General features: G+C 37.8%; 1 protein-coding gene across 1 annotated transcript in view; it reads right to left on the bottom strand.

Annotated features, from left to right (window-relative positions):
* The window catches only part of LAMA1 (laminin subunit alpha 1), a 105,838-nt gene that overhangs the window by 59,378 nt on the left and 34,084 nt on the right, over positions 1-12,376 (bottom strand). The window contains exons 4-10 of the mRNA XM_074573550.1: positions 11,877-12,119; positions 8,651-8,830; positions 5,864-5,953; positions 5,269-5,386; positions 4,015-4,193; positions 2,281-2,386; positions 1,661-1,821 (exon numbers count right to left, since the gene is read on the bottom strand). Coding sequence (XP_074429651.1) covers positions 1,661-1,821; positions 2,281-2,386; positions 4,015-4,193; positions 5,269-5,386; positions 5,864-5,953; positions 8,651-8,830; positions 11,877-12,119 — 1,077 coding nt within the window. The remainder of the gene's footprint in view (positions 1-1,660; positions 1,822-2,280; positions 2,387-4,014; positions 4,194-5,268; positions 5,387-5,863; positions 5,954-8,650; positions 8,831-11,876; positions 12,120-12,376) is intronic.

Below are 12,376 nucleotides of genomic sequence, written 5' to 3'. Positions count from 1 at the left end.
ACAGAGGCAAAGAGAACTTCACAGAGCACCCCACAAAGTTCCTTGATACATATGGTTAGGACACCAGGACTGCAGGGCATACAGGGATGCATACCTGCCTTGCTGTTTTGAAGAGGCCTGTATAAGCTCTGCATTGCAACTTGAAAAGCCTGTGGACCAAATTCTGCTTTCAGAAGCAGTTACCAGAGTAACTTCACTTCAGCCCCAAAAGAATCACTACAGATTCCACTTACTTCAGATTTGGTCCCATGGAAATTTCAGGCTTACCAGAGAGAAATCTGAGGCCTTTGGTGGCAACACTACCAACTGTCTTCTGGTCCAGTGTATGGCATATCAAGTTTACATAATACCACTCTGAACAGGTAGGTTATTTGCTTTTGTAAGCAAAGTACAAAGCGTTTTTTGCAAACTGTATGAAAGATTTATGATCCTCAGCTCTCATTCAAAGGCTGAGGATGACTGCTTTCTATTTGTTAATATCCAAACTTGGGAAAAACCTCAGGCAAAGGGCCTCCTGAGATAATGAGATTTTAAAATCTTGGAATTTTACAGAAATAATATTTCTATGCTGTTTTTGCCTTTTTTATTTTTCAGTCCTCAGGATGCACTTGGATCACACATTCACTCTGTCTCTAACATTATTAGACAGAAATTATCATTTCTTTCTTGAAGAAAAATAAAATTTTTTACCCAATGACTATACGTCAAGAGCTGTGTTTCACAAAAGATCACTCTTTTCGAAATTCAGACTATAAAAGGAATAGCTTGCACTACTGTGTTCACAGAGCCTGCATAGGCTTAGAAATCCTGTCTTCTTCATTTGATATTTCGAGCACATAACTTTTCTCCTTCCTTGCTTTCACCTCTTTAGGTGGGCCACTGGCTCAGTGATCTGGCTCAAAAATTCTGTATGCCAGGCTCATGCCCACAACAGCACTGAAAGGGGACAGTTTCTGGTTCAGTTTATACTGAAATTTTCACCAGTTAGCTGCATCGGCCAGTATAGTGTTACTCTAGCTCAAAATCAGGCAAAATAGTTTTATCTCCTTTTTCGTATTTAAATTGGCCACTGGTGCTATTTCTTTCTTATAGACTTTCATTATTTATATGTTTGATAAATCATGCAAAAGGACTAAGAAGTTTCAGAAAAATTGTGAAACAAACCACACTTTTTTTGGCTCCTGTTCACTGTCATACTTGGCAACAAATATATAAACTACTAGCTAACATTTGGTACAGAAATTAAGTGTAACTTCTTTAAATATTGACACGCAGCTTTGTAAAAGTTCAGCAGAATCTACAGCTGCAAGATATTTCAAGAGGTTTGGACATCTACCAAAAAATAAAAGAAGGCTGCAAAACTGCTCTCTTTTTAACATTTTTATGGCTTAGATTTTGTAATCAAATAATTAAATCCCATTTCATATATACATCTAATGTAAGTGTTCCAATAGCTCTTTCGAAATATGCATGCTGTTTTTTCACACAAAGCAGATGTTATGAACACATCCTTTCTTTACAAGAAATCAGTGACTTTGAAAAGAAACATCAGCGGTCATCCCTAAAACCAAACCCAGCTAGGCATACTGTCAATTCAAGAGGAGTTTACGAATCAATACACAGATTTGTTTTTAAACAAAAATGACAGTTTAATACTCACTTTGCAAAGACAAGGCTCTGTGCATGGATCTTCATTAATGCTACCAATAAGGCTGCAGTTACAACGCAGGCAGTTTGGATAGCCCCGATACCCAAATGCACAGCGATCACATTTTTCTCCAGTGTAACCTTCTCGGCATTGACACTGACCTGGCCAAGTCCCTTGAAAAGCAAAAATACAGAAACAAATAAATAAGAGCAGTCAGTAGGCTGGATTCAAGATTTCTCAGAGGGTGCAAGTAATTTAAAATTCCTTTTTTATTACACTCCAAGTCATACTCCACACAGATACTTGGCATAATGTCAGTCTCACCATCTATTTTTCATGTTTAGAGTACCACATGCACAGAAACAGCAGCAAAATGGATTTTGTGACAGCCATAACAGCATTCATAAACAACAGTATTAGATCTCAATCCATCACGTTGTTTTACACAGTTAGAGGCCACCATCCCCACACAAGGACACATTCAGGGACCTGACATACCTTAAAATCCTAAAAGTATGTTATGCCTCACCTCTCCTTCCTAAATATTTACTATTGTTTTGAAGTGGTACCTAACTGGCAAGAAATATATCCAGATTTGAAGCTTAGAGAAAAGGCACTTCCCGCTCCCTTACCACGCTGTGAGTCAGAATGGTGCTCATCTTTAATGCAGTTAGAAGTCAGAGAGCCAAACGGGTCGCAGGCACAGGGATAGCATGGGTGATCTTCATAGGGAGAAACCTACGAACAAACGTTGTCTGTTAAACTCTCCAATTATTAACTGAGAAAAGTAATTTTACATTTGTTTCTTGTCTGGGATCACCAGAACTAATACGAATAAAGACTGGAAAAGTTAGTATGCAGCAATAGATCAAGGGACCATTTTAATTTTAGCAAACAGAAGATCAGGGGATTGCAGCCTAGAAAAAAAACTTCAATGTGGGAACAAAATTTGATCTTCAATAGCACAGACAAAGGTACAGTAACTGCTAATGGCTGGAAGCTGAAGCCCGACACATTCAGAATAAATAGTTTTTTAATGTAACAGCAATTAACCACTGTGATGGTTTGCCAAAGATTATGGAAATGTTTAAGACAAGAATGGATGCTTTTTGCAAAGATACTCTGGTTCAAAGAGGAAGGAAATGAAAGAAATCCTTGGCTCTGTGTTCAATGGGAGGGCAGATTATCTATTCATGAAGATTCATTGTGACTTCATGATCTATACATCTTTGAAATATAAGGCAACACAATTCATATGACAAGGATTTTATTTTCTTTCAGGGAAAATTTTCCTTTGAGGCACTTCAGATATAAAGCAAACCAGTAATGACCTCTAGATACACATTTATTGGCTACAAGTTGATTGAAGACTTCTCTTCAATGCTTCTTACAGCAAGTCAATCAGACAACCTCCCGACTCCGGTTTACTTCTTTGGATGAGCTGTACCTGCTGTCTAACCATACTCCTACAGACTCATCCTTGCTCTCTGCACCAATTTATCATAGAATCATAGAATGTGTTGGGTTGGAAGGGACCTTTAAAGGTCATCTAGTCCAACCCCCCTGCAGTAAGCAGAGACATCTTTAACTAGATCAGATTGTTCAGAGCCTCATCAAGCCTGGTCTTGAATGTCTCCTATCCAATGTCTTGAATTTATGCTAGATTTCTAAAGCACGGGTTTTCCAAAATATGCGTGAACTTGCCAAAGCAAGACCTTGTGGGGTAGAAGTTTAGTTCCGTTATGTCTCATTATACAGAGACCTCTAACATTGCAGGAAATTCATATGTTTAACTCCATTAGTCACATCTTAACGATGTCTTTTGTGGAGTTTAGGTCATTTTTCCAAAGAGCGACACTTGTCAATAAACTGGAAAGTACACAGGCTCAGCGAGCACATGTTCTACAATAATCATGTCTAGAAGAAGAATATTTATTGCAACATCTCATGAGACAAAGAGTCTGATCCTAGAATCATGTAATAGTCCGTTTTAACACTGGTTGAAATGGGCTGATATAGGATCGTACACAATTTTGACACTTCTGAAGACACTAAAACTTCAGTACTGGCACTTCTTAAAACTTTATCCACAGGAGAAATGGATTTCCTATCAGAACACCTACACTTTCACACTAGGACTTCAAGTTTCATCTTCACTTACGCTTTTCCTCTCCAACTTTTTATGTTCTTTTCTGTAAGTTTTAGTGATATGTCATCTATTAAAAAAACCCACCTCTATAGTTTTTAGCTATTCTGCAAATGCTAAACATATATATATATATATTCATTACAATGAGCTGAAATACACATCATCATATCGTGTTGTAATTCACCAAAATGTTAGAACAGTATTTTCCAAATCTTACTTTGTGTGGTCTAAAATATCCATCAGCACACATTTCACAGTTGATCCCAGTAGTATGTTGAGTACAGTTTAAACACACGCCACCTCCTATATACTGGCCATGAATATCCATGCTCCGTTTCAGATCTGCAATACTCTGATTGTAATAACAATCTTCTGCTTTGTTATGACAGTTGCACTCTGAGAAGGAAGGGAAGAGACATCCTTTTTTTTTATTTACACTGTATAACGTTTTCTATAACATTGACATTTTTCAAAGTGGAAAATCTAAGTAGAAGAGCATATCAATTCATCTCAAGTGCTTTTTTTCCCTTTAACCATGCTATATGCTTCAGCAGTCACGATACACTATATTTCTTAGCAAGTAAGCACACTTCAAAACCACTGTCACGACTTCAATAGCACCATTTTTAACAGTATTCTGTAGATACCACTAAGATGATCCTGTCAGGACCAATGTTAGTAGCGGTATGTGCTATTACCAATAACTGTTCTTTCATTGTCTGTCCTCTGGATTATGGAAGAAAATCTGCCTAATTCTTCCCTTATTTGTATTATGGACAAAAGTCTGAGAAGTCCACCATATCAGCACACGAGTATAAATCTGATTTAGGTTAGAAGAGACTTCAGTCCAAACAGTCATAAACACCTACTTGTATAAAGACTTCGACTAAAGAGACTACTTTTCCATTTGCAACTGTACATTTTATCTAATTGTCTTAATTGTCTGCAGCTTGTGCCATGCATTAGCAATGTGAAGAGAGAAAATGCACTAACTAGCCCTAGCAACATATTCAGCTGTACTGGCACAGCTTAAGTCAATCTACCAGACGATATGAAATTGGCCAATAAGGAGTTTCTTCCAAAACATTTGTTATCAGAACAAAGTTGTTTATCTGACAAAATTTATGATCAATGTAAGGAATTTGCATTTCAAGTAGCTAACAAAATGATTGATGCAAATCTGCTAGTTTTTACAGGAGCATAATAAATCCCTACGTCTTTGAAAAAGAGACTCTGAAAGCTTTACTACACGACAACTCCAGTAGCTAGGAAGTTATATTGGATAAAAAATTTAAAACAATCTCAACACTTATGATTAGAAGTGGGTCCTCTACCTTTATATAATCCCATAAAGACAGTTAATAGTTTGTGCTTTTTTCTTGGGAATTATTATAGATCTATATGAAAGGCAACCTCAAACAAGCAAATAATAAGCCTTTATGGAACTATCTAAACCTCTGCGCATACTTACTCTCACATTTGTTCCCAGCAGAAATGGTTCCTGGTCGCCAAGGTTTCTGGTGGTAGCCTGGACAGCACTTGTTACAGCTCTCTCCACATGTGTTGTGTTCACACTGGCACTGCAATTTCTAAGAATAAAAAATTTGCTTTCTTGAAATATTTTTTAATGGATAATTTTATCAGTGTTGCCAAAAGCCTAATATCAGATTTACTCCAGAAAATGTCAAGACCCACAAATAACTCACAACTAGCATCAGACTGCTCAACCACGCTGTATCAACTATTGGGGAATAGCCTTTCTAGAACAGGAGGGACAAATCTCCTGTGTTGCAAGAGAGGCTATTTCTTGCTGTGCCCCTTGTTACAATTGTTTCAATTTAATGACAAAGAAAAAGAGGTTACTTTAAGAAAGTCACATTACCAGAGATGTAGATATGCTTACACATAAAAGGAAGAAAATTATCACAAATAATTTGTGTGCACCATATCGTAAGATCTCTTTTAGTCTCCTCTTTCTCATTCTCCTTAGGCAAAGTACTTTTTTTTTTTCTTTTTTAATTGGAAATGTTGTTTTGTGAAAATAAATCAATGAGATTAAAGAATACCTTTGTGATTTCATCCAGGGGGCAGCTTCGAGCATGGCCGTAACAAATACACATGCCACCAACAGAGATGTCCTTTATTGAATAGTAGTACTACAAAAAAAAAGTTGAAAAAGGGATGAATAAAATACATTTACATGTATTTACATCTTCACCTCTACTCTGGAAAATAAAATACTAGCATTCGACTATTCTGTGATTTGAAAAATGCCAAGAAAATAAAAGAAGCTTTGAACTTTTGCCACTTGGGAAAACCTTCCATTTTGTGAAAATTTTTTTCCCCGTATTTTTCCTCACTAGTATAAAATAATAATGGACTTTTAACTTTAAATAAGTATGCACAATTCCTCAGTTTAAGGAAAGACCACCAAATGTGACCTCAGCCAAAATTTACTTGTAAAATAATCCTTTTTTCACCCTGTAAGAAACCATGAAGAGTAATTGCTACATTTTAATTTCAGTCTGGGGAGTAAGAGTATGTTTCCTTAAAATGGGAACTCTGCTCTCCCTTAAAACCTGTTTGTGCACTTGCTTCCAGACCAGCTCTTTGCTACTAGTGTGTAGGCACTGTATTATTCCACCCAAATTCTTAGCTTAAAAATTGGTGATACAGCAGAGTACAATCCATTAATATTGCCAAGTGGTGAGAAAAAGCAACATACATAAGGAAAGGATTTAATTTTCAAGGCAAGGAAGAGGCAGGAAATGACCATCTGGGTTCAGTTACAGCTGCAACTATCAACATGGTTGGCCTGTTTGTATCCTGGGAAGTATGTACTACAGGGGACTGAAAAAGAAACACTTTTTGAGGATACTTCTAAGGAAAGAGTTCAAGACTGTCAGACCTAACAACCCCACAGTCATCTGGTTCAGGAAGAGGAGGTGGCCCTGGGTGGTCAGGCATGCTGACTCATGCACTGTTATTTCTTTGAAGGATCTTGGAACCAGAGCAAACTAGCCTCTTTGATTTCATACTTAATTTTTAATGTTTTAAATTTTTTATTATGTTTAGTATTTTAGTATTTTTTTAATCTCATGGATTTGAATTACAAAAAATATTCAAGGACTTACCATGAACAGTAAATCCTTAACTACAAAGAAGGAGGTCCAGCCTGAGAAAAGTAGGAGGACAAAAGCAGAGCTATATTTCTTAGTAACAGAGGGAGTTCACTACATTCCCTGCTTCATCTCCTTTGTCTTGTTTTCTTAAAACTCACAGTGCATGGCTCACAGCAGCTGTCTGCAGCTTGAAGCTGAACAAGAAACCAATGCTAATCAAATGCTACAGACAGAAATAAATACAATACAGAAATAAAGGTGCTGTTGAACACTTAGAAATCAGCCCTTTTACAAGACCATGTACAAGAAACTGACAAAATTGGTATCAAGAACTGGATGTAAAGTCTTAAAAAACAATAAAAACACAATCCAGAAAGCTGGAAGTGATTACCTTAGTTGTAGTTGGTTGCACAGTGAGACATAAGGTGAGACATCAGGATTTGGGAACCCTGCCCAATAAAACCCAGGTCTTGTAAAGACGAAGATGCATAGCTTTTCATGCAAAACTGCAATAAGTTTTGCATGAAACTAGGTTGGGTAGTACTCAGCCCTGGATTGCACAACTGTGTGTGTTAGAAAAGCAATGGGAATGCTTGTCCTCAACACCCTTGTTTCACAGCCGTATGTTTGCATGCTTCCATGTTGAGCCTTTCTTTTTGGGGTGTATTTCTTCATATTACAATACTATCAACAGACCTAAATGTCAACTAGCCTGCTCCACAGGAACATCTCACTTGCTCAGACTGTGCGTTAACCATTTCCCTATGGCCAGCAAGTCACAGCTGGAGCAGCTGCCCAATACTCTGCACTTGCAGTCTAGCAATTCCCACATGGGGCAGATGGAACAAGTAGAACATCCGGATTTTACGCTCCAGAAATGCTGCAGCTGAGTGGGCATGTCCATGACTGGGGTAAGAGTGGGGCTGCTTTGAAAGTACCCACCAAATCCTGATCAAATCTAAATTCCTTTCTCCATTCTGTACCCAGCTACCCAACCAGACCTCACAGAAGCAGTGCCAATGTACACAGCAAAATGGCAAAATACAAAGCAGAAATACCGCAGGACAGTTAATTCATGGTAGGTACCGTTATTAGGGGCTCCAACACTGAATTTCTCTGAGAGCTTGAATAAGTCAGCCCAAGTGCTTGGTGCCTCAGTTTCCATATCAAATGTGTAAAGATCAGTTAATACTCTCAGAATTCTATCGAAGTGTTTTGCATTATTATTAATTCATAGACTTTAAAGCAATTGATTACAGCAGCCTTAAGCAATGAAGAAAACACTCATCAGACATCAAAATTCTCACTTGCAAGGTTTTCAAATAATTATTTTTATGAACCAGAGCACAGGGTCCTGAAATCACTGATACACCAGAAAAGGTACTGCAGTTGCACCAAGAGCAATCTAAGTGACATTTCCATCAACCAAACCATATTTTTTATTTTGATGATAAAGTATTATAAACACTGTTCCTAGCATAAGTCATTTACACAAACTAATAAAACAAAAAGCAAACAAATAGAAGCCAATATCTAAAAAGCATTTGTTTGAAGTTATTTCTGACAAGGTATTGTTGTTAATAATGTCAAAGGGAAGGCAATAATTATTTAACAACCTATCAAAACAACTCTGTGAATGGCAGGGATCAAGCATGGCCTCCTCCTCAAACAGATCAGAAAAGGCTCTCCCATCAAGTCACACTGAATACCATTTATGAACAATCAGCTTACCCTTCTGGTAACAATGGGGTCTAGTTCTTTAGGATCATTATGGCTGAGAGTCATGAGGTCAGCATTAAGAGTTCTAATACGTTGCAGTCGTAGGCGAATGTATCGTGCAGAAGTAAACTCCAAAAGCTTTTGTGAAGGATCATCAGCGCTAGGCCTACCGTTGATCAGTGACGTGTGAATCTAGAAAGAGGGACTAGCTTAATCATAAACATAATTGTGATTCATTTGCAACAACAAACATCTTAGTCTGAGAATTAAAAACACAGAACTTAAGCTTGTTTTCCAACAACATAGGATAGAGGGATGTTAAACTACCTGGAATTCTTTTTTTCTTCCCTATCCTCTACCTGCAGGTAGAATTCTTGCTTCCTGACTCACGCAGTCCTGAAATCACCACTCATCATAGTCTCAAGTCTCCTGGACTTTTGTGGAGACAGCATAAAGAGAAAAGCAGTACCACAAGCTAGTCCTTCATTCCCCCAGTCTTCTTTCCTCTCCCTTATTGACATGGAACATGTAACTCTGGCCAGAAGTACAGTTTTGTCCTTACAGATTTCTCCTCCACAATTTGTAAAGATCTTATTGCAAAACATCACATGGCACACATGCTCAGCCTGGGGTCATTAATCCTATGCCTTGCTGGCATAGGGCTTCCCAATCAGCAAGGGGTACTCAGTGATATGACAGCGCAGTGGGAAGCCACAACACATACGACAATTGAAAACAAGGGGCTCCCACCACAAACCAGCCCATCTGGCCTCCATCTTTCTTGTGCAATCCCAATTGACCCCACTAAGAAGGCTTGTGGTAAAAGCTGTACAACTTATTCTGGCAACAGCCCCTTCCATCTTTCCAAAGCAACTTAGGAACACACAAGGAGTTCCTGCTCCGTTTTATAAGACAAACTGAAAAATGAGCCACAAATGAATGGTAAAGAGTTCACCCGGTGTCCACAACAAAAAAGGGGTCATGCTTTGGGCTTGTCAGCTACATTTTAGAGTGCATGACTTATTCTCATTTATGAAGACTAATTTTGTCTCATATACTACTCTTAAATTTATAGTTTCAACTTTGTCCAGTACTGTCAAGTCGTTCCTCTGAAAATATTTCTAAATATTAAAGATGTTTTAATTATTATTTTTTTAAAAATCTTAATTCTGTAGTGGGTCTAGGAGCTTCCTAGACAGGAACCATGTTATTTCAAAGACATACAAACAGAGACTGGTAATGGAGTTCACACTCTCAACATTAAAATTTTGCCATTTATGAGTTATCCCCATTCCTTCTAAATATTCTAATATGCTGTGTTCAAAAAATTTCATTTTTATGATAGCCCATTCAGAAACTAACCATCATCCATCTTCCAACTGCAGAATAACAGTTATGAACCCAAAACTTTTACCAGATCCAATCCTGCAAATTAACACCACCTTATAATATTCAGCTCTCATAGAATCACACAGAATTCTTCTACTCCATTTCCTACCCCTGAGCAGAATTTGCAAGACTTCTATTAGATGTTCTTGAAGACCACTGTTGGTAGTGATTCAACAATCCTCCAAGGCAATCTACTCCAGCCCTTTCTGGCTTTATAGTTAGAAATGCTCCTGGATCTCTAAACCATGTTTTCCTTGTTGCAATTTCAGACCACTTTTTCCATCCTGTTACAGACATGCAGAACAGATTATTCATTCTTGTACCCATGTTTTACGCAACTGAAGACGGAACATTTAGACATGTGGTCCTTTTACCCTACGAGTTCTTTCACACCAGGGTACTACAAGCTGACTGCAGAACACTGGGATACTAACAAATGCTGGACACAAGGCAGGTGCTTGTAAAGATCAGCTGCTCTGCAGGACTTCCTATAACCCCATACTTAAGTTCAATAAGTTGGCCAGAACCAATTACAGAGCAGTAAATACATATATTTTCTAAAGGGTGCCAAGATTCACTAATACAGCTTGTGAGATACCGTGTGCAGGGAATATTCCTGTCTGTCTGCCATTCCGGCTATGAAGGAGCAGCCTACCTTTGTGAATGACAGTTTTTATGTAGTACGCGGCAATTTAATTCTGTCATTTTTTATGTTCTTATGTTATGTTTTTATGTTACTGCACTAAGAAAAAAAAAGCAATGTTCTGGATAGTATCACCCAATTAATTCTGTGTACATCAGGGAAAATAAATAAGAAAAAATTGTCACTAAACTGAATCTCTGGCATTCCTGGGTTTGGAGTTGTATGGCCTATCAGACATCAGGCGTACATTACAAGAGGCATTGTTCGTACAAAGTCAACCTAAGGGCTTTCAGGCTGTGTGGAGAGACAGGTTAAGTTTCTTTGTCTGTTACATCTGATCTGTGGGGCACATGCTTACACCGCTGCAATAAACACTTGATTAAAGTGAATGGGATTTGATGTTACTGAATTTCATTGTTTTGTTCTTGCTGAAACATAGTTTTAAGTTTATGTAAAGAAGTTTGACACACTTTAGCCCTTAGCTGCATACGCTCCAGTCTTTTTTTAACCAAGAAGTAAAAACATATTGGCTTCTATTAAGCCAAGAGTTACTAGCATTCTCCATGGGATAACACTGCATTTATTATCATGCTCTTACATTATAGCATTCACAATAGAATAACCGCTGGTTTTAATGTATCATTTCATTATGTAGCTGCCTCTATGTAATAAATTACACAAGTACCATGAATAGAGTTTGTTAAAAGAAAGAACAATCAACAGTGTGGCTGCACAACTCGTAGCTCTTTTAATTATGCTACGTCCCTGAAAGAATGCCAAGGCCTGTTTAGGAGTTCCAGCTGTGCCGAGCACTTCCAGTGTTTGCAGCTTTATCTCACACAACCAGGTGTTCCTAACACAGGGGTTTTCTTTATTAAATGAAAAACCTGGCAAAACATAGAGCCTCTGTTATAGTCTTTCAGGATAAAGTAACTAATAATTCACAGCTAATAGCTACCATCAAATTATGTGGAGAGAACAAAGAGTTTAGTAACGGGAATATGTAGAGCCAAAGACATGTTTCATCCCAACATATAAAAGTTTACTATGCTGGTACGTAATGTAAAGATAGTATCATTAAAGAAGAATAACAGATCATCTGATAGTGCTGAGGGCGATGAACACTGTAACTGTAATCCAAATGTTTTCAAATTGCTATCAGTCCATGTTCTTGCTCACAAACCACAAGTGCAAAAACAAACATACCTCTCCATGTTCCAGGGGAACTAGTCTGGAATAATAGGAGGTGCAGATCACTTCATCGTCTCTCTTGTAAGTTGGCGGCCCAATTCTGGGTGTAATATTATAACGAGTTAAACATTCAGTATCGCTAATTGCATAGTACTGCCATGGTCTGAACTCTGTGCCATCTATGGAGCGTTCCAAAATCCAGTTTCCAGGTCGTGGAGCATTAGCAGCTTTGATGATGACATATGCAACTTGAAAGACCTAAAAAATGCACGAAGAAAATTTTAACACTTCACTGTGCTGTAAAAGATCACTAGAAGCCACTTGGGTACTAAACTTAAATTTTAAAAGCAGTATATGGTTTGCCTGGGAGAGGGTAAAATTTGGTACAGTGATTCTGGACAAAATTTTTGCATAAACTTTTGACAAAAGTCCAATCTAGTCTTTTACTAACAGAAATACGTATCGGTTTTTGTCAAAACTCTGAACATTACAAGAAAACATTTGTTTATGTGACT

Source organism: Larus michahellis, chromosome 2 (genome assembly GCF_964199755.1).
Source record: "Larus michahellis chromosome 2, bLarMic1.1, whole genome shotgun sequence".
NCBI classification, from domain to species: Eukaryota; Metazoa; Chordata; class Aves; order Charadriiformes; family Laridae; genus Larus; species Larus michahellis.
This window is presented reverse-complemented; position numbering and strand designations above follow the sequence as displayed.